This window comes from Hippopotamus amphibius, chromosome 12 (assembly GCF_030028045.1).
Source record: "Hippopotamus amphibius kiboko isolate mHipAmp2 chromosome 12, mHipAmp2.hap2, whole genome shotgun sequence".
NCBI classification, from domain to species: domain Eukaryota; kingdom Metazoa; phylum Chordata; class Mammalia; order Artiodactyla; family Hippopotamidae; genus Hippopotamus; species Hippopotamus amphibius.
The window spans coordinates 24,560,291-24,585,627 of record NC_080197.1 but is presented as its reverse complement, the minus strand read 5'-3'; the positions used below and the strand labels follow the sequence as shown (position 1 = coordinate 24,585,627).

General features: G+C 37.3%; 1 protein-coding gene across 2 annotated transcripts in view; it reads right to left on the bottom strand.

The window, feature by feature from the left end:
• The window catches only part of LOC130833146 (ubiquinol-cytochrome-c reductase complex assembly factor 1), a 98,938-nt gene that overhangs the window by 59,339 nt on the left and 14,262 nt on the right, over positions 1–25,337 (bottom strand). For both annotated transcript variants that reach the window (XM_057702488.1, XM_057702487.1), the window contains exons 3-6: positions 15,168–15,263; positions 14,130–14,237; positions 7,393–7,465; positions 1,884–1,941 (exon numbers count right to left, since the gene is read on the bottom strand). In XM_057702488.1, coding sequence (XP_057558471.1) covers positions 1,884–1,941; positions 7,393–7,465; positions 14,130–14,237; positions 15,168–15,263 — 335 coding nt within the window. The remainder of the gene's footprint in view (positions 1–1,883; positions 1,942–7,392; positions 7,466–14,129; positions 14,238–15,167; positions 15,264–25,337) is intronic.

Genomic DNA, 25,337 nt, shown 5'->3' with positions numbered 1-25,337 from the left:
CCTTGTCCCTCCATAGTACCTGCTTGTGCCTCGGGCACAGCACTTCTTTCACAGTCATCCGTTACTGTGATCTGTACTGTGCCTGTTTTCCACTCGACTAAGTTTCTTGAAGGTGAACACCATGTCATATCCTTCTCGCCAATGCCCCCCAGTTCTTACACAATAAGAGTCTGCTGATTCAAACTGAACAGCTACTGATTCATCCCACAGAAGCCTGCAGATCATGAGAACCAAGGAGGAAGGATGGAGGGGTGCCCAAGCGTAGACAAGCCCCCCTCCTTCTGCTTAACTGGTGGTGGTACTCCCCACTCCGCGGAGAAATTAAACCTCAGCAAGGGAGACTCAGCAGGAACATTCAGAAATGGTGGCTAACTTGAAAGAACTACAAGTAGTTTCAAGGTGCTCCCAGCTGCTATTAGTCAGGTATTGACCTTGGGATGTGGTTACAGGGATTATATTTTTTATTTTGCCATCCACTCCCTCTAACACTCTGATACCTCTGGCTCTTGGGCAATAAAGAGTCTTTCATACTGACTCTGAATATTATCTTTGAGCTCCTCTGGGAACAGCCTAGACTCCTCACAACCCTCCGACCTTTCCAGTGAGTAATTCCACAGGGCCACCTCTGCAGTCCTCTCCTCTTAAAAAAGTAGTTTTCCTCTCAGTACATCCAGCGTTCCTCCCTGAACCTTTTCCTAACCTTCACCATTCAGACAGAAGGTGGTTTGCCTTCCCAGATGCCTGACTAAAAGGCATGGCGCATTTATTTCAAAGAACAGGTAGAACTAGTAAGGGTTTTGATATTTTGATAGTTGCAGCTTCCTCTGTGATCCCAGAGGCACCACTTACTCAGATTTATTATAGAACTCAGCCGTTCCAGTTTATAACTGATTATTACGTATGTCTTATCTCCCTCACTAGACTGTGAGCTTCCAGACATAGCTTATTGACTACCCAGGACACACTGTACACTCAATAAACTACTGGCTTAGGAAAAAACAACATAAACTGCCACCTTAGGCCCCTTAGCCAATCTCACTGACTATGTGAGTTCAGAAGAAATATTTCAGAGGTGATCAAAACCAAAAAGTCTTTATATAGTAAGTAGTCAGCCCTGTGATGCAAAGCTCAGCTGAAGGCAGTCTCAAACAAGGGTTCTTTTGACAGGGCAACCATTCCCCACGTTCCTCAGATACTCACTATGGTCAAAGTAGTAAACTTAGTTCTCCAGAATTTACTTTCCCAAGATCTGGCAGTTCAATAAATACATTCCCCAGCCCCCACTTCAACATCTCTCCTATATCCTTCTGACCTTTAGTACTGTGTAACATTAGATGAAAAATTGATTTTTTTTGGCTACTTAATTTGCAGCTGAAGAAAAAATATACTGTTTAAGGTGTTAAATATTTTTATATGCAACAGACCAGGCATGAATCTAACCTGTATGCACACTTTAGAGGTACAGGCGTAAATGTCAGTGCTATAATTTGTTATAGGTTTCTGATGACCAGCAATGAAATGACCACGGATGCTCACAATTCAAACCACTTTTACGTAAATGTGAACTTTCCTAAAACAACCAAGGGAAAGAACTTTCCACCCAAGCTCATAGGGTCTCTTACAGATACTGACAGCATTGTTCACTGGGTTAGGTGTTCTTTGGGAAAATCCTACAAATATTAGTTTCTTTCTGTGACTATGCTTTGACCTTTAATAAAAAATGTGCTACAAGACACCAGTTATTAAAATGAAAGGAACAGTTTTTAATGCTTGAACGACTGCCATTTCATATAATCAGCCCTGCTGAAGGCTATACCTTAACAAGTCAGCAGTGTTTTTTTTAAAAAATACATTTGGTGACTTCACTTATATTGCTCACTTACCAGACATGAAGCAGAGTTATAAGAAACCACGAATTGAATGTATCAGGCATCTGGCACCCTAGAAAACAACAATAAAGTATAACTGTTGTGAGGGTTTAGAAGAGGAATATGGACTATGCTTGAAATATCAGTAGGAATTTGTTCAACTAAAATATATGGCAGTCTAATTATAGCTCTCTGATTATGCTATCATAGATAGGGCCAATGGAACCACAAGGCAAGCCCATGGGCTGAGAGAGCATTGAACGCAGTCAGACAACCAGGCTTCTAGTTCCAGCCCTATTACCACCTTGCTGTGTGGCCTTGGGAAAATCACTTCTCTTCTCTGAGCCTCAGTTTTCCCACTTTGTATAATGTGGCCTGGACGATCTCTATAATTCCTTCCAACTGTGATTCAATGTTTATTTTCCCTTCCTGGTCTCCAATTCTTCTGGAAAGCTAGGCAGACACCACCTTACCTATCCCACTTAAGTACAGGCTTTTTTTCACCTGAGCCCTGCTGAGAAATCTAAATTCTTCTCATCTCCCTTTCCTGTTTTCTTTCTTTAAGGTGACCCAATATGCTACAAACATGAGTATGCTAAATGATTCAACCAAAATAAATGATCAGAAGAAAGAAGTAGGACTCTAGGGAGCTGCAGTTGAACAAGAAAGCAGATGATATCTAACGAAAGGCCATTCATCACTCCTAGGAATAACAAACCAGGTAGTGCTTCTCCTTGGTTTAAGGTACCAAAAGTCAGCTCAATACTTAGGCATATAAGCCTCTCAATTCTCAGATCTCTAAGGAGTGCTTCTGGCTGGATGCAGGGGCCCCCCGAATATGCCCTCCTTATTACATGACACGGAGAAAAGCTGGAGCAAGAAGATAAAGGAAAAAGAGAATCAGTGGGAAACTTTGAGCCCTTAGAGTAGAATCTGTCATTTGGAGCAGTGACTCAAGAAAGAAGTCTATCTTCTGCCTTTCAGCAAACAGTGACGTATACAATGTACCAAACGATAACAAATGGGGGCACTGGGATAGAAAACACAGAACAGGACCCCTGCAAGGTACACTAACAACGCCAAAAATAATAAAGGGCTATAATTCATTGTGGGCTTACTATGTGCCAGACCTAATAGGTACCTTATATGCATTAGCTCAATGAATCCTCCCAACACTCCTATGAGGTGGGTACTGAAATTATCCCCATTTGACAGGTGAGAAAACTGACTTAGAGAAATCAAGACAATTGCCCAAGGTCACACAGCTATGAAATGAGACCTCTGGGATCAAATTCAGATCTGCTTCATGCCATACACTTAATCGCTAACTGCCTCTCTAATACTAGTATCAGAAACTAGCATTCACTAAGGGCTCATACTTCCTGCCAGGTCCACTGTTAGTCATGTCAATACATTAACTCACTTAATCCTCACTTTAACCCTGAAGAAAGGCATTATAAGCCTCACTCTAGAGATGAGGAAACAGGCTCAAAAAGGCTAAGTAACTTGTGGGCAGCCACAACATTAACAAGCTAGTGGCTGGGCTGGGGTTTCAGTCCAGGTCTGTCACAAACTGACACCAAAATACTCTGGTGAGCTTACTGGGAGGTGCCCAGCAGCTGTCAAGTGGACTTCCTCTTGGAGCCCAGCGGGAGGGAGGTGAAGGCTGGCCTGGCCAGCCATTCAGCTATTAAGACACATGCCATCTGAGAGTGGGCCAACCACTCTCCACCTAGAACAAGAATAGCCATGAGAAACTCTCAAGCCCGGATCTGAAGTTGGGTCTTTTTTGGATGCTAGAACAAAACATTAAAAAGAAAAGTTTTCTTGGAAGTCTGTCTTTCAATCTGGAAAATGAAATTTGGCTGCTTCTAAAGGACAATCTGTTCAATTGCTACCTCTACATCAAAGCTTCTCAGCAGCCTCCAGGAGCCTTTCCAATTTTCTCAAAGAGGGAATCAGTTCTTCGGCTGGAAAGCACAGACAGACAGACAGACAGGCCAGCAACTGGACTTGGGTCACAATTTTCCCTCTGGGGGTCAGCTCAGGGCTGAGGATGGGAAAAGAGCTGGCATACGATTGACTCCCTATACCCACTAGGGTCAGAAAAGAAACCCACAGGGTAAAGCCCTAAAAAACAAGACCACTGAAAGTTTGACTATAAGCATCTCAACAACACAGCAGATTCTTTAGCTTAATGAAATGTCTTTAAACACTTTAAAGTTAAAACCTGCTACAGGGTCTTGCCATGATCACACTCTTGCTCCAGTACACACTCAGCGCACTATTTTCTGAGGCTAGTTACCTCCTTCCTCAACACCAACCTGGATAAAATTAAATAACGCATTACTGGTACGGGGCAGCAGTATTAACATAGCTAGTTGTTTAATGCAGACTCTGGGGTAAGGTATCCTGATTCAAAACCTTAACTCTTATTTGGTACATGACTCTGGGTAAAGTTACTTTGCCTCTCAGTGCTTCAGTTTTCTTCTCTGTAAAAACAGGAGAAGAGAACCTACCTTACAGGGTTTTTGTGAGGATTAAATGAGATAAGGCCTGTAGAACGTTTAACAAAGTGGTTAGTGTTAAATAGGTACTCAATAAATATTCATTATTGTTGTTTTTAAGTAAATTATTTGAACACTAGGGTTCAAATTATCTTTGAAAAAACTATTTTAAGACTGCATCAATAAAATGATGAACCTCAGTCTTTTTTTTCAAGTTTTAAAATATATATTTATCATAAACTTATACAAAATTGACATATTTGATAGCTGAGTATTAGTAGCAGAAAGAGATAAAGATAGAACCTCAATTTTATCAACTCAAAATTTATTCATTAAGAAGCCTCCTCTCCAAGGTATGAACTCTTAAGGGCTAAAAACAAAGCAGTTTGCAGACACAGGGCGGTATTAAACACAGCTTTATTGATTGGTTGGCCACCTCTGCCCCAAACTGCTCTTTGTAACAGAACTGATCTCCAAAAGAGCAGACAGCAAACACTGCATGCTCACAGAGGGTACACTCATTTATGCCACAATAACATCATCAGAACATCTTGGAAACAACAGTGGGCTGGTAAGCTATCTCCCCAGTCAGAATCCCCAACATCTAGGTCTCTGGATCAAGACCTCTGAACACTTTGGCTCTGAGATGACAGAATATCTATAACTTTGGCATTTTACGGGAGTCTGTCCAAGAGGCTGACAGGCATACTGCTTACTGAGTAAAGAACTCAATCTTCATGAAATATAATTGGTCTCACTTTTGTTGGAAGAGTGAGGATGACACTGACCAGCTACCTGAGACTATCCTTTTAAAAAGGTAATGAATTCTCAGGACTCTAAAGTCAAGTCCTAAAATACCAAAAATCCAAGGAAGCAATAGCCACTTTGAAGATGTAATGTTAGGAAGCAATATATATACATTCTCTTCTTTTACCCCAGACCTGTCTGGCCTACTCCTTAGAATCCAAGATGCAAGAACGTCAGTCTCATTATTTTATAGATATTCTTTATCTGCCTCTAAATGGTACTTTTCAGATTTGCTCCCTTTTTTATTCACTGGCCACAGTTTGGAACCACTTTAGTTTGATTCTGAAATTTAATCTAACCACAAGTGACAAAGATGGACCACAAAGGAACACGATATAGGTCTAAAAGGTAATTCTCAAAGTGAGCCTCAGAAAACCTGAAGTAAGAGTGGTGTCACTGAAAAATGTGACACCAGATAACTGCTGCAAAGGGCAAGGCTAGGACAAAGCTCACTGAGATGTACACACTCTAACATATACAAACATCAGTTCACAATACTAACAACATCTCACAGAGGTAGTTCTCATTTAAAAATATAAAATACAAAAAATTATAAAATACAAAAATATGAAAATGGATTACAATTTTCTATTTTGCAGTTATATTCATTCACGGGCAATATGCTATAGTAGAAAAATTCCTGGATTTTAAGCCAGATGACATAGCATCAAGGCTTGACTAAGCAACTTTGAGCAAACCACGTAGCCTCTTTAAGATTCAATTGTTTCTGAAAACAAAACAAAAATGAAAATAAGAATACAAACTCTCCCAGTCTCACAAGGTTTTGCAACTCCTAAATGAGACAAATGTAAAAGTATAGCATGTAAGTGTGAATTACTAAAATATAATGGTTAATAATTTTGATAAACTTTTATTTTTATTTTTTTTTTTTAAACTTTTATTTTTAAAAGTAGTTTACAACAGATTATAAATTGAAGCATGATCTATTAACTTCAATATGTAATAACAGTGTCATTATTCAAGAATCTTCAATTATGAGGATTAGCTAAACAAAGATAATTAGTAAACATCCTTTCAAAATAAGTATGTTTATGAGTTATTTAATATTAAATAGATGTCTAGGATGAGGTTTTAAAAAGATCTGATGAAAAATACTTAAGTACATGGGTTCAAGAAACCACTTAAGAAAAACCCAGCTTCTAATATTAACAGTCTCGTCATCAGGTAGAGAAAGAATATTTTCTCCTTTCAGACTAATTTCTCCTAAAATAAGACAATGTTAGAGATTAAAAAAAGAGGAAAGTTTTCTTTCCTCACTATGAGTAAGTAAGAAATAGAAGGTGCTACTAACTTAGGATTACAACTCAGCACAGTATTTTAAGTTTCTAATATAATATTGTATCACTCTGCTGAAATAGTAAAATCAATAAAACTTGCATTGAATTCTTAAAAAACAAAATAGTTATTAAATAACCAAAACGGCATCTCTTTCTTCACTGTTGTCAACATAATTACATGTAATTATTTGCTGTCCCTGAAACACATCAAATGTATGTGGCTAAGTGCTTGCTGCTTTGGCAATAATGACTATTACCACAGGCAGGCACAGCACACGTCCCTCCAAAATCTGTGGGACCAGGAACAGCTTAAACTTCCCCAATGAGTTGACAAGCGTCTGTCTTGTTAATAACAACAACAGTTTACATTATCAATATGAATATTGTACCAATATAACCAGCTGCTAGGGATGATGATCTAAACCCGTACAGAGAGCAATTTATAAATAGGATAAAAATAATACACTTGTATGTGCCTTTTGACCCAATAGTCCTTCTACAGAAAGAAGAAAAATGATGAGGCATATTCCAGGATTAACTGAAACAGTTATAAACTAGAAATGAAAGAGGAATGATTGGCCAAAAGTTCATGTCAAAAATACTAAGTAAAACATTCAGAATGTAAAACAGGATGTGTTTACTCTGAGTACTCTCATGTAAAAAATGCATGTGTGGACAAGGGGGATGATAATGTTTTTTTTTTCCAAAATTTGTTAAAACATCTTATTTATAGGGTTCTTTTGGCCTTTATTCTATTAAAAGAGAAAAACAAGCAGCTTTTAGTACCCATATTGTGCAGGAAAAACTGTTTCAGTAGTAACTTAAAAAAAAAACCTATCCTACCAAGCCACAATCATAAAAGTGAAAAGTAGATTCATTTTCCTTTTCAGAACTATCAAAAACATAACTTACTTAGAAAGAATTCCTCGAAGTCAGTTTTCTCCACACAGCTAGTATACATGCGCAGGGCCGCAATCTTAATCTTCTAGACAAAGAAAATAAAACCAAACTCAACACATGACCAAATGAATTGTTCTAGTGCCATTAGACGTAAGTCACAGAATCTTATATTTTTTCAAGTAGAAGGATGGGTCGAAACCTATCTCTAGGCAAATTTAATAGTTACACCAATATAGATATTTCTTTCTTTTCTTAAATCTAGCCATTCACAGACTTCATACAATTTTAACATTTTATGATTTTATCATCAAAATGTCAAAAAGGTTTTCCAATATTTAGATGAAATCTCTCCTTTAATTCAAACCCATTTTACCACATTTGAGCCTCCAAACCATCTTTCAGAACCATCCACATTAATTCTTTTTTTTAAAGACAAATAATCCAATTTATTTTTTTAATTTTTATTTATTTATTTATTTTAAATTATTTATTTATTGGCTGCCTTGAGTCTTCGTTGCTGCGCACGGGCTTTCTCTAGTTGTGGAGGGGGCTACTCTTCACTGCGGTGCATGGGCTTCTCATCGTGGTGGCTTCTCTTGTTGTGGAGCACAGGCTCTAGGCATGTGGGCTTCAGCAGTTGTGGCGCGTGGGCTCAGTAGTTGTGGTGCATAGGCTTAGTTTCTCCACAGCATGTGGGATCTTCCCAGACCAGGGAATGAACCCATGTCCCCTGTACTGGCAGGCAGATTCTTAACCACTGCGCCACCAGGGAAGTCCCCCACATTAATTCTTTATAATCTGAAACCCTTTATATTAAAAAAAATTACCCATTCTCTTGACCAAAATCAATCAAACAAAACCCTCAATCCTTTGATCTTTCCTCAAAAGCACTATTATCTATTCTGTAAGTCTTTTTTTCCCCTGAAGAGAGGGGGTCATTTTGTTGTTGTTGTTTTCCCTAGTTTTATAGTTTGCTGATTAACAGAATACTACATTTATAAATAAGAGTTTCTAATGAATGTAAAATACAGTAAAAGGACCAACCTTTTACTATTCCCCAAAGCACTAAGAATTCTCCTAGAATCTTGATCTGAGTGGTGGTTTTAATTTATTCACTGAGCAGTATACTTAAGGTTTGTATATTTTACTGCATGTACATTATGCCGTCATAAAAATAAATCTAAAAATGAAAAATAAATTCTTTTAAGGGTTGAACTGTAGGTCTTGAAGACCAACTCAGTGCTAAAGGAACAAGAATTTCTAAGGACTTTCAAAATATTTCCCTAAGGATACAATTAAATTAGTCCATCAACAAAAGGCTTGTAGAAGCTTATTTTTCCTTAAAATGACAGATAAATTACTGAAATACACACAGACTAAAAAATATATATATGCAAAGAGAATGCCATAGCAACTGAAGAAAAACCAATCCAGAATTTTAGCAGAGCTGTTTTATTATTAAGGTTCAAAGTTACCAAGGACATACTATATCCAATACTACATAATATTCATATTTCAGTTTCTGATGGGCAGAAATACCTGTAATAAAGTATTATGTCTTTGATTGCAATTAAGACTTTTTTCATTTGCTAATTTGAGATGTTATTTTTTTAATGTATTTATTTTTATTGGCCACGTTGCATCTTCATTGCTGCATGTGGGCTTTCTCTATTTGCAGTGAGTGGGGGTACTCTTTGTTACAGTTCATGGGCTTCTCATTGCAGTGGCTTCTCTTGTTGCAGAGCACAGGCTCTATGCATGTGGGCTTCAGTAGTTGTAGCACTCATGCTTAATAATTGTGGCTCACGGGCTCTAGAGCTCATGCTCAGGAGTTGTGGCACATGGAGGCATGTGGGATCTTCCCCGACCAGGGATCGAACCCATGTCCCCTGCACTGGCAGGCGGATTCTTAACCACTGTGCCACCAGGGAAGTCCCTGAGATGTTTATATTTTCAACGATTTTAGTCTAAGGTTCATATGGGGGAAAATAGAACATATAACAAATGGAAATCAGATATACTTATGTGGGCAGTAAATCAGCATGAGACACCCACATTTAAACAAAACCCATGGTGAGATACTAAAAAAGAAGAGCAAATTAACCCTAAAAGCAAGCAGAAAGAATGATATATAAAGATAAGAGCAGAAATCAATGAAATTGAAAATAGAAAAACACAAAATCAAAGAGGCTAAAGCTGGTTCTTTGAAAATATCAATAAAATTGACAAAAATTTAGTAGAACTGCTCTAAGGGGAAGAGAAGAAACAAACAGAGGAGATACAAATTACAAATATCAGGAATCAGAGAGGAGAGGGAACATCACTACATATCCTAAAGATATTAATAGGAAAATAAGGGAATATTATGAACAACTTTAGGCCAATAAATGTTATTATTTAGATGAAATGGACAAATTCATTGACAGATACAAACTATCAAAGCTCACTAGAATAAATAAATAACATGAATAGTCCTAACTCTATTTTAAAAATTGGATTTGTGGTTTAAAACTTCCCCCAAAGAAAACTCCAGGCCTGATGGCATCAGTAGAGAATTCTATCAAATATCTAAAGAAATGACACCAAATCTACATTAACTCTTCCAGAATAAAAGAGGAAAGAAAACTTTCCAGCTCATTCTATGAGCTAACACTACTCTGGTAACAAAATCAAAGTCATGGGACTTCCCTGGTGGTCCAGTGGTTAGGACTCTGCCTCCCAATGCAGGGGACGCGGGTTTCATCTCTGGTCGGAGAACTAAGATTCCACATGCTACAGGGCAACTAAGCCTGTGCAGCACAACTACTGACCACGCAAGCTGCAACTAGAGAGCCCGCATGCTGCAACTACAGAACCCACATGCTCTGGAGCCCAGGTGCCACAACTAGGGAGCCCGTGTGCCACAACTAGAGAGAAGCCCGCCCACTTCAACAAAAGATCCTGCACACTGCAACTAAGACCCGACACAGCCAATAAATAAATAAATAAATAAATAAATAAATATTTTTAAAAAACACCAAAGTCATCAGAAGAAAACAAAACTATAAAACCATAGCCTTCATAAGCATAGATCCAAAACTCCTTAACAAAATACTAACAAATAGAATCCATCAATATTTTAAAAGGAGAACATATCATGATCAACTGGGATTTATCCCAGGAATGCCAAGTTGATTCAATATTCACAAATCAATCAGTGTAATTCACCATATCAGCAGTCTAAAAAAGAAGTATTTAACTTTTTAATACCTGCAGTTCTGGGAAGTATTTGACACAGAACACATTTTGGGAAGCACTGGTCTGTACCATCACCAAACTAATGATATCATTATCCTAATGCTTTGGCCTTGACAGGCATATTCCTATCCTTGAGACAGAGAGTTTAGGACATCTGTAAGCTCTTCATTTCAGTCAACAAATAATTTATTGGGCACTTAACTCAGTGCCTAAAACCGATCTGGACACTAGGAATACAGCAGTAAACAAAGCAGTTAAAAACTGTTTTCATGGAACTTAAGGCCTAGTTCAACTATAAACACATTTACAATTTTAAGTAAAATTCCTAATGGCCTATGTCTTGATTTTTTTTTTTAAACTCGGCAGTTTCCTTCCACTTCTTATACATAGTCTTCTGGTTCATAATTAATCACTCTGCCTAAGGAAAGGCACACTTGCCTCCAAGGCCCAAATCGTTCCTTGAGAAAGAGGTTTTTCCCCACAACATGTTCATGAAGCAAGTATTCATTACAAATAATGAAGACCTCACCAGACTGGCCAGTGTATTAATACAGTGCTCATACTGTGGCAATCAGCAGCATTTTATAGTTCCTCACTTTTCCTGCAGCGAAGCCAAGCCTTTATACTTGGGTGAGCCATTTTCCTGGACAAATCTTTAAAGCAAGTCCCTTAAGACCATCACACAGGGACTGGAAATAACAACTCGGGGAAAGAAACTCTTCAAGACTCTTGTGTTAATATAAGTTAAGGAAGTAGGTGGACTAAATTAACACCCAGTTAATACAAATTGTTCTGGTCCTCAGATGACTTCATGTTTATTTCATTCTAACTTTGCAAGACTTCATCCATGTACCTGACCAAAACACAAGCACCTAAGACAGCTTTAGGAAATGAAAATCAACTCTCCCATAACTGATGCATTCTGTACCATTCTACAAGATGAAAAATGAATCTAGTAAAAGGCTTGCACTAACAGCTGTGTGAGAGTTGGAAGGGGCTTTGAAGTCATTTGAACTTTCTATTCTGTGCTGGAATTCCTTCTACAGCATTCTTGATTCACGGTCAACTATCTGGGCCCCTGTTCAAACAAGTCCAATGACCTTGTGAGGCTACCTATCTCACTGGATGACAACTCTTGCTAGATTTTTGTTACACTGAACATAAACCTGCTTCATGTAACATTCATTAAACATCATCTGCCCACTGGAATACTTCAGAGTAAGTCTCTCCGTTGTTTTTGCATTTGCCCCTCAAATATCTGAGAAGAACCATTGTGTCTTCTCTTTTCCAGGCAAAGCATCCCTATTTCCTTCAACCACTCTTCATTCAACAGTTTCTGAAGCCTTCACAAGGCTCACTGCCCACTTCTGAATGCATTCCAGTTTGTCAGTGTCCTTCAGCACAGGAATAACTTTTTGGCTTAATGCTAATCTGGAAACTGCCTATTCAATGACATGTGAACGTTAAACGTTAAACGTTATCCTTATCCTACCCAATATTTCTCCATAAAGATAATGAAAAAGAATGGTTATTTCAGGATAGTCAAATAGGTAAGGGAAAGCCACGTTTAAATTCCTAAATATGGATCCAGAAGAAAAATGGAACTGCACGTGAAAACATTACATAAAAAGATGGAGGGAAGATGGCTAGCACTGCTGATGCAGAGAGGCAAGGAGACATCTTACTCCCTAATGAAAGACATGTGAAAACACAAAATTCAGATTCTTGCCAGTGCAGCCCAATACAAGTGTCTGCCATAGATTTCTGAGTCAACATTTGCTGAAAAGGGCTCTCAATCTTTCAAAATGGAAAATTATACCTACATTTTCCCACCCAAATTATACTATAATGTCATACTTTGATGTTTTGATGTCACAAATTAAAAAATGAAGGTTACAGGAAATAGACACTGCCACATCACAAAAGATTTTTTAAATGCAAACATTAGGGACTTAGTTGAAGGTCACAAGGGAACCAAGAAAAATCAGAGACTAACTTAAACTAAAACAGTGAAGAAATTTTCCTGATGATTTAATAATCCTCCAAATGGTAGCCAACTTTCCCTCTGGAATCATAAAAATACAGACGAGACAAAGCATATGGAAGCAACCAAGTGGAACTCAACCATCAAGAAATGAATAAAACAGTAAATTTTTTTCTCTTTTTTCTTTCTTTCTTTCGGCTCTCATTTCCCTTTTCTTTTAGTTTCTTACTTTCAAACAAAACACACATTTTAAGTTTTTAAACCTAAATGCCATAATCGCAAATCTTTTTTTTTTGTAATAAAGGAAATGATCCTGGTTAATAATATTACCAAATATACCAATGATTATCATTTGTCAAAGAATTATGATGTAAAAAAAGATAACTTTAATGAACATAACATGTCATTAATGACTAAGAAGGCACTTCATAACCTTAGCGTCTGAAGAATGTCATTATAACCTAGTATGTGTATCTTCTATGCTTTTCAAAGCCCCTTACAAACAAAATGCTTGTGGAATCACTGTTTGATTTATATAAAATGGAGATTATAGAGAGAAGCCTATATGTGCTACAATGAGAATTGTTAGGAAGACAGCCAGACATTATAAGAAGAAACTAAAAGTCCACAATAAAATTGAAATTCTAATTTGACTCCAACTTGTTAAAATGGTGTAACTGGAATAATTTAGTCATTTTGGGAAAAGCTATGATGTTTTCTAGAAAAGTCTTCCCTACTGCTTTGCATTGGTTTGCTGTGATTAATATATCACTTATGACTGATTAGGCTTATCCAACATTCTAGCAACCTTGAAAAGTATTGAAAGGTACTTTTGCCATAATTGTAGAGAGAAACAGTAATACTAGGAGATAATTGGGCTGAGAAAAACTCAATGACTTGTGTTTTATTACTTTAACTGGTTAGAGGCATTGCTATAAAAGTCCAGGTGCAGTAGCACCTGATACCAGAGGACACTCATTCATTTATAGGAAGTACTATATAATAGATAATGTGCTAGGCCAAGACCTGATTAGGAATGACAGCAAACAGTCCTCTATAATATGAATTACAATAAATCACATAATTGATTAATTTAAAAAATGCTTACTAGTAAAATTTTACATAAAGTCACTATAATGACCTAGAGAAAATCACTTATGACTCACAACAAGTAATGTTTCCTTAAGAACACTGCCCATTAAAACACTTGGCTATCTAACTCCTTAGAACTCATCTATACAGCACATCATGTAGCAAAGACCTGGAAAGACTGGTCTTAGTGGATTGCCTGCTACTGAGATAGTTCTCAAGGAATCAGGTTAAGGGAGCAGAGGGAGTATTTCAGCCCCACATGTTGTACAGACCTGACTTGGAACAGGAAGCAAGGGAACAACAACACATTTTGAAGCTCTCAAAATAATATATGCATTTCACAAAAAGCAAAACAGAAGCTTTAAAAAAATCTTCTGCGAGGAACAGAAGGCACAAAGCTCAAAAAGAAAAATGAGAAAAACTTAAAAGACTTTACCCATTTACTGTATTTCAAAGGTCCTGTGAATCCCATGGCTTCTATTATCTTTGTGAAGGCACCAACCTTCTCCTCAACAGGCTGTGGGGAATCCTTGGTAGCAGAAAGCTATTTAATCAAAAAGAAGGAAACCAAAATTAGTTACAAAAAAGTTTTTTTAAAAGAATGCTTTTATTTTTCATTAGGTCTAAGGGCATTTTTTATTGCTTAGATTTTTTTTCACCTAGAATTTTTAATTCTCATTTTTCTGGGTACCTTATCACTCAGTACAAACAGATCTGGAACCCTCATAGATGTCCTCTAAGTTCCAGAGCAGACATACCTACCTCACTGACCAATATGCCTATGAACCCATGTCTAGGAAATGACAGATGTGAGGTATCAGAATAAAAGACCTATGGAAAGGAGTACTTGAAAAAAGAAATCTTGAGCCCCGCCTCCCAAAGAACAATTCTGAGAGAGGAATGTTCAAATGTTTACTGACATTACAGGAAAAGGAATGAAAAATACAGTCTAAAAGCAGTCAAAACTCATTCAGTCATAATCAACCAAAGCAAGCACTGAATAAATGTTTTTAAACTCTTGTATTTTTTTACCATAACAAATTTTATTAATGACTATAGAAGATATAAGTTTTGTGGTTTGCAAATAAACTCCAAGGAAAGCCTATTCTAATGCTAACTAGGCCTCTCCAAATGAAGGCAGGCTATATAACCAATAAGAAATTCTCCAAAAGTTAAATATTACTTTATTTTTAACATATTGAAAAAAATCTATGACTTTTTTCTCTAAAGTGTTTTCCAAGCAAGAGAGTTCAATGGAAGAAATACAGGACATGGGATCAGGAGCCTTAGGTTCCAATATTCAGTTGGTCTGTCTCTTTCCATCCTTGTGAACTTGGGCAAGTCACTTTACTTCCCTGAGCCTCACTTTCTACATTCAATAAAATTTCTTGCCTCATCTAGCTACCAATTTTGCTGTTTCAAACAAGAATACTACGTGAAAGCACACTATAGACATAGAACTTGTAAGTCTCACCTTATCTGTGGTATGATACTTCCTACTACGCTGAGCGTCTACTCCAGGAATCTGTACTGATCCACCACATGCTAGGGCCTGGCTCATCTGGGGCCACTGGGGGATTTAAAAAAAAAAACACAGATGTAGGCAACACTGAGCATTCACTTAGAGGGGTTAATGTGAGCAGAGTTGCTTCAAAGTAAAAAGTACAGAACCTTTCCAACCTTCTTTAACCCAGTTCCTAATGGTGTCTGGTACATGCTCAATAAACACCTGTTGAATACCTGAACAAATAAAAGAATGTAAAGTACCTTTCGATAAATAAGTACTCAATAAACAGTAGAAGCTTCCATCATCACCATCATCACTATCAACATCACTGTTGTTCAGATCAGAATTGTCTTCCTCCTATGTTCACACTGCATTAGAAAGCACTTTGGCAACATAATAGCCATTAGTTAAAATTATTATGTCCCAGGCACTACGTAAGTGCCTTTATATATATTGCCTTATGTAATCCTCACCATAATCCTACCACATTGGTATTATTATAATCAAGACCAATAAACATAGTTTTGAAAATAAATTCCTAAGGAAGAAAACAATATGCAGAGATCTTCATTACAGCATTATTCACAAGAGTGAAAACTGGGGAGTAAGTCCAATAAGAAAAGAGGTGGTTAAATTAAGGTATAGTCAATGGGAAACCAGACAATCAGATTTTTTTTTTATAAATTTATTTATTTATTTATTTTATTTATTTATTGGCTGTGTTGGGTCTTCGTTGCTGCACACGGGCTTTCTCTAGTTGCTGCGAGTGGGGGCTACTCTTCATTGTGGTGCGCGGGCTCGTCATTGTAGTGGCTTCTCTTGTTGTGGAGCACGGGCCCTAGGTGCGTGGGCTTCAGCAGTTGTGGCACATGGGCTCAGTAGTTGTGGCTCACGGGCTCTAGAGCACAGGCTCAATAGTTGTGGCGCACGGGCTTAGTTGCTCCATGGCATGTGGAATCTTCCCAGGGCAGGGCTCGAACCCGTGTGCCCTGCATTGGCAGGCGGATTCTTTACCACTGCGCCACCTAAGAAGTCTGACAATCAGATTTTTAATAGGATTTATTTTTAAAAGCAGTTTTAGGTTCACACCAAAAATGAGCAGACAGTTCCCATATATCCCTTCCCACACATTCACAACATCCTCCACTATCAACATCCCCCAACAGAGTGGTGCATTTGTTACAATGGATGAGCCTACACTGACACAATATTATTGCCTAAAATCCATAGGTTACATTAGAGATTATTATTTTCAGCAACATGAAAACACACTTATAATATGTATAAAATTAGAGGTAAACACATGAATCCATATGCGCAAGTCTAAAAAAGAACACAGAGAAATGAAAGTTATTTTGCTATCCTGGTAGAATTATGGAAGAGTTTAAGAATCTAGTTTCCAAACTCTCAGTAACGTTATATTTCCTTTACCATATAAAGGGGCGTGGAAGGAGCAGCAGGAGGGTTCAATTTTGATTTAATCCAAGAGATGGGACACATAAAGTGAAAATGATTTTTTCTTTAATCCTAACAAAGGAAAAAATAGAATTTCTAAATGTGGAGAGTTACTATTTACTTTCCTTTCCAAATAAGGATATTAAAGGATTAGTCAGGATTCTTCTGGTCAGTTCCAAGGACACTTACACTTCAATTCATAGGTATCAAGCAAGCTGTGTAACACAGTGACTAAACATAGAACACCTCCCCTTACATCACATATATCGATGTAATTGTCCACTAAAACATGAAGCACTTAAACAGGTTCAAGGAACACAACCAACAGCAGTTTCAACAAGCTGTGCTTGGGGGCGAGTTATATTAGATGACATGATCTTTTTCTTCCCCTACAGCTCCAGGAATAACCAATGGACTCCTCCTGTGACTGTCTCACCAACTGCTGTATTTCTGTGCTATCATTACTTATGGGCTGACACTGAACACTTATTGAACTGAAGTACCTAGGTATCCAGCACCAAGGACAACATCTAGTTTCCTCATACCTAAACATATCCATAAACATACACATTTACTTTTTTGTACTACCCATTCTTACCCCTGTCCCCTAAAAAAGATTCCCTTAACCTTTAAAAACATTAATTTTTCCTCTGTTTAAACCAAAAAGATATCAAATAACTTTTTGTAAAAGAGAAAAAATACCCCAAAATACTCAAATGTCACTTTTTCAAAGAGGCCTTTTCTGACTGCTATATCAAAAATAGTTTCTTTTTTTTTTCTTTTTTTGACTGCGTTGGGTCTTCATTGCTGCACACTGGCTTCTCATTGCAGTGGCTTCTCTTGTTGCAGAGCACAGGCACTAGGCACGTGGGCTTCAGTAGTTGCAGCATGCAGGCTCAGTAGTTGTGGCACAAGGGCCCTAGAGCATGTGGGCTTCAGTAGTTGTGGTGCACGGGCTCAGTAATTGTGGCTCATGGCCTCTAGAGCACAGGCTCAGTAGTTGTGGCGCACGGGCTTGGTTGCTCTGCAGCATGTGGGATCTTCCCGGACCAAGGATCAAATCCGTGTCCCCTGCATTGGTACTGGATTCTGAACCACTGTGCCACCAGGGAATCCTAAAATAGTTTCTTATCATCTCATTATTCTCTATCATAGCAGTAGCCGTTCATATCATTCACAGTACACATTACAGTGTACAATTATATATTTATTACACACATACTTATTTTCTATCACCATCACCAGAAATATCCATGACGGTAGGAACTAGGTGTATTACCAGAATAAAGGAAGTGTATTATACACAGGAAACACTCAAATATTTTTTAATTAACAAACTCAACCACTTGTAGGGTTATTTCTTATCATATCCTTCTTGTTCTTCTCTACACACATGCCACGCATACATGTTTCATTTATTCAACCTTTATTAAATACCCACAATATGCCAGCCCTTGTGCCAGGTTTTAAGATAAAACAATTCCTATCCTATGGAGCTGATACTCTTGTGGCGAAGGGAAAGAAAACTCAGTACACAAGAAACAGAACCGAGTATCACATTTAAAAATGTTTAAAGACCACCTGCCAAACACACACACACATACACACACAGCTTTAGAAAGGATATAGAGCAACTAGAACTCTCATACTCTGCTAATGGGAGTGTAAAATGTACAATTACACTTTGGAAAATTATATTTGGCAGTATCTATGAAGCTGCATGTATATACATTCTATAAGATTCAACAATTCCATTTCTAAGTATATACCCGAACAGAAACATGTACATATGTTCACAAAAAAACATGTACAAGAATGTTCATAACAGCACTATTAATAAAAGCCCAACTGGAAACAATCTAAATATCTATCAATAAATAAATGGGTAAATGAACTGTTCCACAGTCATATAATAAAATACCATGCAACAAGAATAAATAAACTATTACTACACAGAGTAACAGATGAATTTCTAAAACAAAGTAGAATAAAAGCAGACAAACAAGAGAGTACACACTATATGTTTAAAAGGCAAAACTACTTTCTGGTGTTTGAAATGAAGACTGTGGTTTTAACCTTGGTTAAGGATAGTGACTAGAAGGGGATCAAGGAGCTTCTGGAGCTCTATTTCTTGATCTGGGTGCTGGTTATGTTCACTTTGGAATGATTCATTGAGCCATACACTTATGACCTATGTCTTTTTTTCTATATTGTTATTATACTTCAATAAACAAAAGAAATTTAGAGATAGAAAAGATCTGGAGTCATAAGAAAAGAGATCATGGATAACCCTGAAGAAGTGGGCAGGAGGGGGGAGGGATAGATTGGGAGATTGGAATTGACATGTACACACTGCTATGTTAAACCAACAAGGACCTACTGTGTAGCACAGGGAACTCTGCTCAATATTCTATAATAACCTAAATGGGAAAAGAACTTGAAAAAGAATAGATACATGTATATGTATAACTGAATCACTTTGCTATACACCTGAAACTAACACAACATTGTTAGTCAATTATACCCCAATATAAAATAAAAATTAAAAAAAATTTTACATTCACATATCCATTAACCCAGCAATTGTACTCACTCCTAGATACTCAGTCTACACATATAATCAAACATATATGAAAACTGCATTGTTCGTAACAGCAAATTATTAGAAACCATTTAAATGTCCACTGATTGAGACCTGTTTCAATAAGTATGATGTGTCCATGCAATGGAATATGATGTAGCTAGCTAGCTATCTGTCTATTTATTTATTTGGCTGCATCAGGTCTTAGTTGCAGCACAGGATCTTCACTGCCACGTGTTGGATTGTCATTGCGGCACGGGGGATCTTTAGTTGCAGCATGCGACATCCTAGTTCCCCTACCAGGGATCAAACCTGCGGCCCCTGCAGTGGAAGTCCAGAGTCTTAACCACTGGACTGCCATGGAAGTCCCTTAAATGAGTTTTAGATGTACAGATATGAAACTACCTCCAAGTTATATTTGTTGTTAAGTGAATAAATGATGTATACTATGTAATCTGTCATTTATGTATGAATTTATAAATTTGTCTTTGTGGTTAAAAAAAGAATGGAAAAAAACAGAAACAAAAAACAACAAAAAATCTAAAATAAAGGCAAAATAATTATGTTCTAACTAATACATAGCACTATAAAATTGCACATAGTTGACTGACCGGTTTATTCATTCTTTCATGCCACAGATATTTATTGAGTGCCTACGGTATGTCAAGGCCCTGTTCTAACAGCCTGGAACACTGGACTGAATTTCTTACAGAAAGTCTTTTAGAAAGTTGTCTTTCAACTTGCATTGTTTCATAAATACTATATAATGATGATAAAAGGATGATTACTGACCATTTAAATGCTGTGTACTTCTTTCATATTAAGATTTTTTTCAACATAATATAAATGTGTATTATGAACAGTGGTATGGTAATGATTACAGCTGCTATAGTTCAATGAAACAAACTAAGTGATGTTGAATAAAAGAAAAGAAAAAACCCTGCCACAGAGACAACAACAAAACTGGCAAATAATCTAAGTGACGATGAGAAAGAGAAGTCAGAATGAAGGTACTTTGTCAGTTCTAATTATCCTAATTTGAAAAAGCAAATAGGCCCACCAGATGTTACCACATGAGTTAGTTCTGTCTTCAACATTAAAAGTAATTAACTAACAAGCAAACAAAAAAGAAGTGGGCAGGATAGAGAAGGCCAATGAGAAGGCAAAGGTGAGAACCACAATGTAGTAGAAAGAGAAAAACAGTCAGAAACGCCAGCTCTGCCTATTTCACACTTTTGTTTTAGAACCAAATAAAATAATCTATGTGAAAGAGGTGTGTAAACTACAATGCATAAGATAAATGTGAAGACCTGTTCCAGACAAATCCAATGTTAAACTCCGTTGCAGACAGCCCCTTGTTAAAAGAAATATTAAGATTTCACTCTTATTTTTTGTTTCCTAAAAGGTTCTAAACATGAAAAGACCTCCCTGATCTGAAAGAAAGCAAGAAAGTGAAAGAAAGACAGAAAGACAGAAAGAAAGAGGAAAAGGAAAAGAAAAAGAAAAAGGGAAGGGAAGGGGAAGGTAGGGAAAGAAAAAGGAGGGAAGGACTCAAGTAATTCTAGAATGCTATATGTATCTGGTCCTTTTAGCAAAACTATAAGCTCCACCAGGGCAAAGTCTATCTTACACTTCTTTTATTTTCTGCCCCATTGCTCAACACCATTCTGGGCATGGAGTCGGTGCTCAATAAAAACTAGGTGGGTTTTTTGTTTTTTTTTAATTTTTCAAATAGAATGACAATCTGGAGAAGGTCCAGAAAAGAACCACAGGAATGATCAAAGAGATGAATAAAAGGTCCTAGTGAAAAGGTTAAAATGAATTGAGGTTGTTTAGCTTGGAGAAAAAGCAACTGAAGAACTAAGGAGTAACTTAGAATAACAAGACTTGAGCTGGAAGGAATCTCAGAGATCTTCTAAGTCCAACCTTTTCCTTTCACAGATGAGGAAACTAAGACCCAGAGAGAGGTTGCAACTTGCTTAAGGTAGTTTTAGGACAAAAAAAATTTTTTTTTTAAGTTTCAATTTACAAGGTGAGGAGAAAACTTACCCAAGTAGCATGAACATAAATAGCAACAAAAATAGCAGTTACAATTTACTGAAGATCTCCCATATACCCAGCATCTATATGCTTACCCAGCACCTACATGCTTGCTGTTTTACTTATGTTATCTCACAACAACCTTGCAAAGTTGATACTATTTTTTCCCATTTTAGATACAAGGAGAATAAGGCTCAAAGAGGTAAGTTCATTAACAGCTAAAACATATATTCAGAGCTATCTTCTTTCCCCTATATCTAACTGCTTTCAAAAACCTGAGTAGAGTTCAACAACATTGGCTTATGCCCACTTAACCCCCAGACCTTAATTTCTAAATATTCCAAATATCATGCTCCCCAGGGGAAACTGTTGACTCTAGGGCTAGAGCAAAGAAAATACAACATGAACCTGACACATCTTCTTGTGCCAAGAAATAAGGAAATGTTCAAAAAATGAAGGCATGTAGAAAGGAACCTGAAGGAGTTCTCAATAGCCAAACATGGGACAACCTGATCAACAAAATAAATAATGAGAATAATGGATTATAAGTCATAGAATAAATATCCATTAGCTTATACTGATAGAAACAAAAGAATTGAATAAATAAATGGAGAGGCAGTGACAGCTCTTCCTTACAGTAGAATTCCAATCAACAAATGTAGCAGGTAATGGTGGAATTAGAAAATGACCATAAAAACCACAGTAATGACTGTTGCAGTAAAGAACCATAAATAGAATTACTACATGATAAAGCAATCCCAATTCTGGGTATATACCAAACAAAGATTCAAAGCAGGAGCCTGAAGAGATACTTGCACACTTACGTTCACCGCAGCATTATTCACAATAGCCAAGACGTGCAAGCAACCCAAATGCCCACTGACAGAAGAATGAATAAAGAAATTGTGGCATATAAATACAACGGAATATTATACAGATTTAAAAAAGAAAAAATCCTATCACATGCTGTAACATGAATGAACTTTGAAGACCTCATGCCAAACAAAATAAATCACGAAAGGACGAATACTGTATGATTCCACTCATATGTAGTATTAAAGTAGTCAAAATCATAGAAACAGAAGTTAGAAAGGTGGTTGCCAAGGGCAGGGCAGGGTACACATTTTCAGTTTTGCAAGATAAAAAAGCTCTAGAGGTGATTGTATAACAATGTGAATATATTTTACATTACTGAACTGCACACTTAAAAATGGTGGTAAGTTTACTGTTACGTGTTTTTTATCCATAATTTTTTAAATAATTAATATTTTACCTATCATTTAAAAAAAAGAATCATCAATGGATGCAAAAGGTAATGAGCAAAAGTATGAGGAGAAACAGGATATTTGCATAATTCCAAAGTATCGTCTCACAAGACACTTACTAATTACAAAGGGCAAAATAGTAACTTTATAGTAGCAGACCCTGACAGACACCAATTTAATAACCAAAGGATCAAAGTTAACATCACCAGTAATAAGACATACTGGCATCATGCATCCCCTGATATGAGACGGCAACAATATCACTTTTGCCAAAAATGCATAGCCTCGATCTGATTTTAAGAAAATATTAGACAACCCCAAATTAAGAGACCAAAAAAGGACATTAATGAGAAAAAAAAAGTAAAACTGGAATAAGGTATATAAATTAGTTATTAGTATTACATCAATGTTGACTTCCTGGTTTCAATAATTGCACTATGGTCATATAAGATGTTAACATTAGAGGAAGCTAAATGAAGGGTATATGGGAACACTACTATTTTTATAACTTTTCTATAAGTTTAAATTATTTCAAAATAAAAAAAATTTTAAGTAGACTCATCAAAGTATTACAGAACTTCAAGAGGTTATTTAGAAAAGACAGAGGAGAGTCCAATGTCCCTAGCCTTTTGAAAATGATAACAGGATTACAGCACTGGACACTACCTTAGAGATCTGATACTACCACTCATCCAATGAAAGATACTTTGATGTCATGCTCCTAATATAGTCTTCCAATCATTGCTTGAATATTTCCAGTAAGAGTAAATTTACTTTGTCAAAATACAGCCAACACATCCCATTACACCACAATTCTAGTTAACACAGAGTTCTTCCTCATTCTGAGCCAAATCTACCTTCCTGTCAGACATGAATCTGAGGAAGTCATTCTGAGGCAGAGTTTTCCAACCAGGAGAACTCAAAGATGGGAAGATGCACTAGTGAGGTACAGTCAATATGACAAAACGTTCAGTTTATTTACAATGGCTAAAATTACATCTTATCAGCATGAGATACACAATTCTACATTATTTACATGGATGCTTCACTATAGTGCTGTTCCAGAGCCTAATACAGCAACTGGTACATATTAGGTATTCAAGAAATGTTTATTGGGACTTCCCTGGTGGTGCAGGGGTTAAGAATCTGCCTGCCAATGCACTAGACACAGGTTCAATCCCTGGTCCGGGAAGATCCCACATGCCACGGAGCAACTAAGTCCATGAGCCACAACTACTGAGCCCACACACCTAGAGCCCATGTTTTGCAACAAGAGAAGCCACTGCAATGAGAAACCCACATACCACAACAAAAAGTAGCCCCCGCTCACCACAACTAGATAAAGCCTGCACACAGCAACAAAGACCTGACCCAGCCAAAAATAAATAAATAAATAAATAATTAAAAAAAAAAAAGAAATGTTTATTGATTAAAAGAATGAGGCACAAGTCAGAGCTTGATATGAGTTCCCGCTTCCACCATCTACGCACACATTATTTACAAATGATCTAGAACTATAGCACAAATTCTATTAAAATTTTCCAAAGCGCACACATACAAGAATAGAACCTAAGACTTCCTTGGTGGCGCAGTGGTTAAGAATCCGTCTGCCAGTGCAGGAGACACAGGTTCAATCCCTGGGCCAGGAAGATCCCACATGCTGTGAAGCAACTAAGCCCATGCACCACAACCACTGAGCCTATGCTCTAGAGCCCACGAGCCACAACTACTGAGCCAATATGTCGCAAGTACTGAAGCACATGCCTAAAGCCCATGCTCCACAACAAGAGAAGCCACTGCAATGAGAAGGCCACGCACTGCAATGAAGACTAGCCCCCACTCAGTGCAACTAGAGAAAGCCCGGGCACAGCAATGAAGACCCAACGCAGCCAATAAATTAATTAATTAATTAAAGGGAAGAAAAAAAATAGAACCTAGTCCAATTCTGAAAAGAAATAGCTACGTGGGGGACTTCCTAGGTGGTGCAGTGGTTAAGAATCTGCCTGCCAGAAGACCTAAATAGGCACTTCTCCAAGGAAGACATACAGATGGCCAAGAGGCACATGAAAAGCTGCTCAACATCACTCATTATTAGAGAAATGCAAATCAAAACTACAATGAGGTATCACCTCATACCAGTTAGAATGGGCATCATCAAAAAATCTAGAAACAGTAAATGTTGGAGAGGGTGTGGAGAAAAGGGAACTTTCTTCAGCTGTCCATGGGAATGTAAATTGATACAGCCACTATGGAGAACAATATGGAGGTTCCTTGAAATACTAAATACAGAGTTACCATATGACCCAGCAATCCCACTACTGGGCATATACCGAGAGAACACCATAATCCAAAAAGACACATGCACCCCAGTGTTCACTGCAGCACTATTTACAACAGCCAGGACATGGAAGCAACCTAAATGTCCATCAACAAATGAATGGATAAAGAAGATGTAGTACATATATACAATGGAATATTACTCAGCTGTAAAAAGGAACGAAACTGAGACATTTGTAGAGACATGGATGGACCTAGAGACTGTCATACAGAATGAAGTGAGTTAGAAAAGGAAAAACAAATATCGTATATTAACACATATATGCGGAATATAGAAATATGGTACAAATCAACCGGTTTGCAAGACAGAAATAGACACAGATGTAAAGGACAAACATATGGACACCAAGTGGGGAAAGCGGGGGCGGGGGTGGGGGGGGTGATGAATTGGGAGATTGGGATTGCCATATATACATTACTAATAAGAAAAAAATATATCAAATTGTACACTTTAAATAT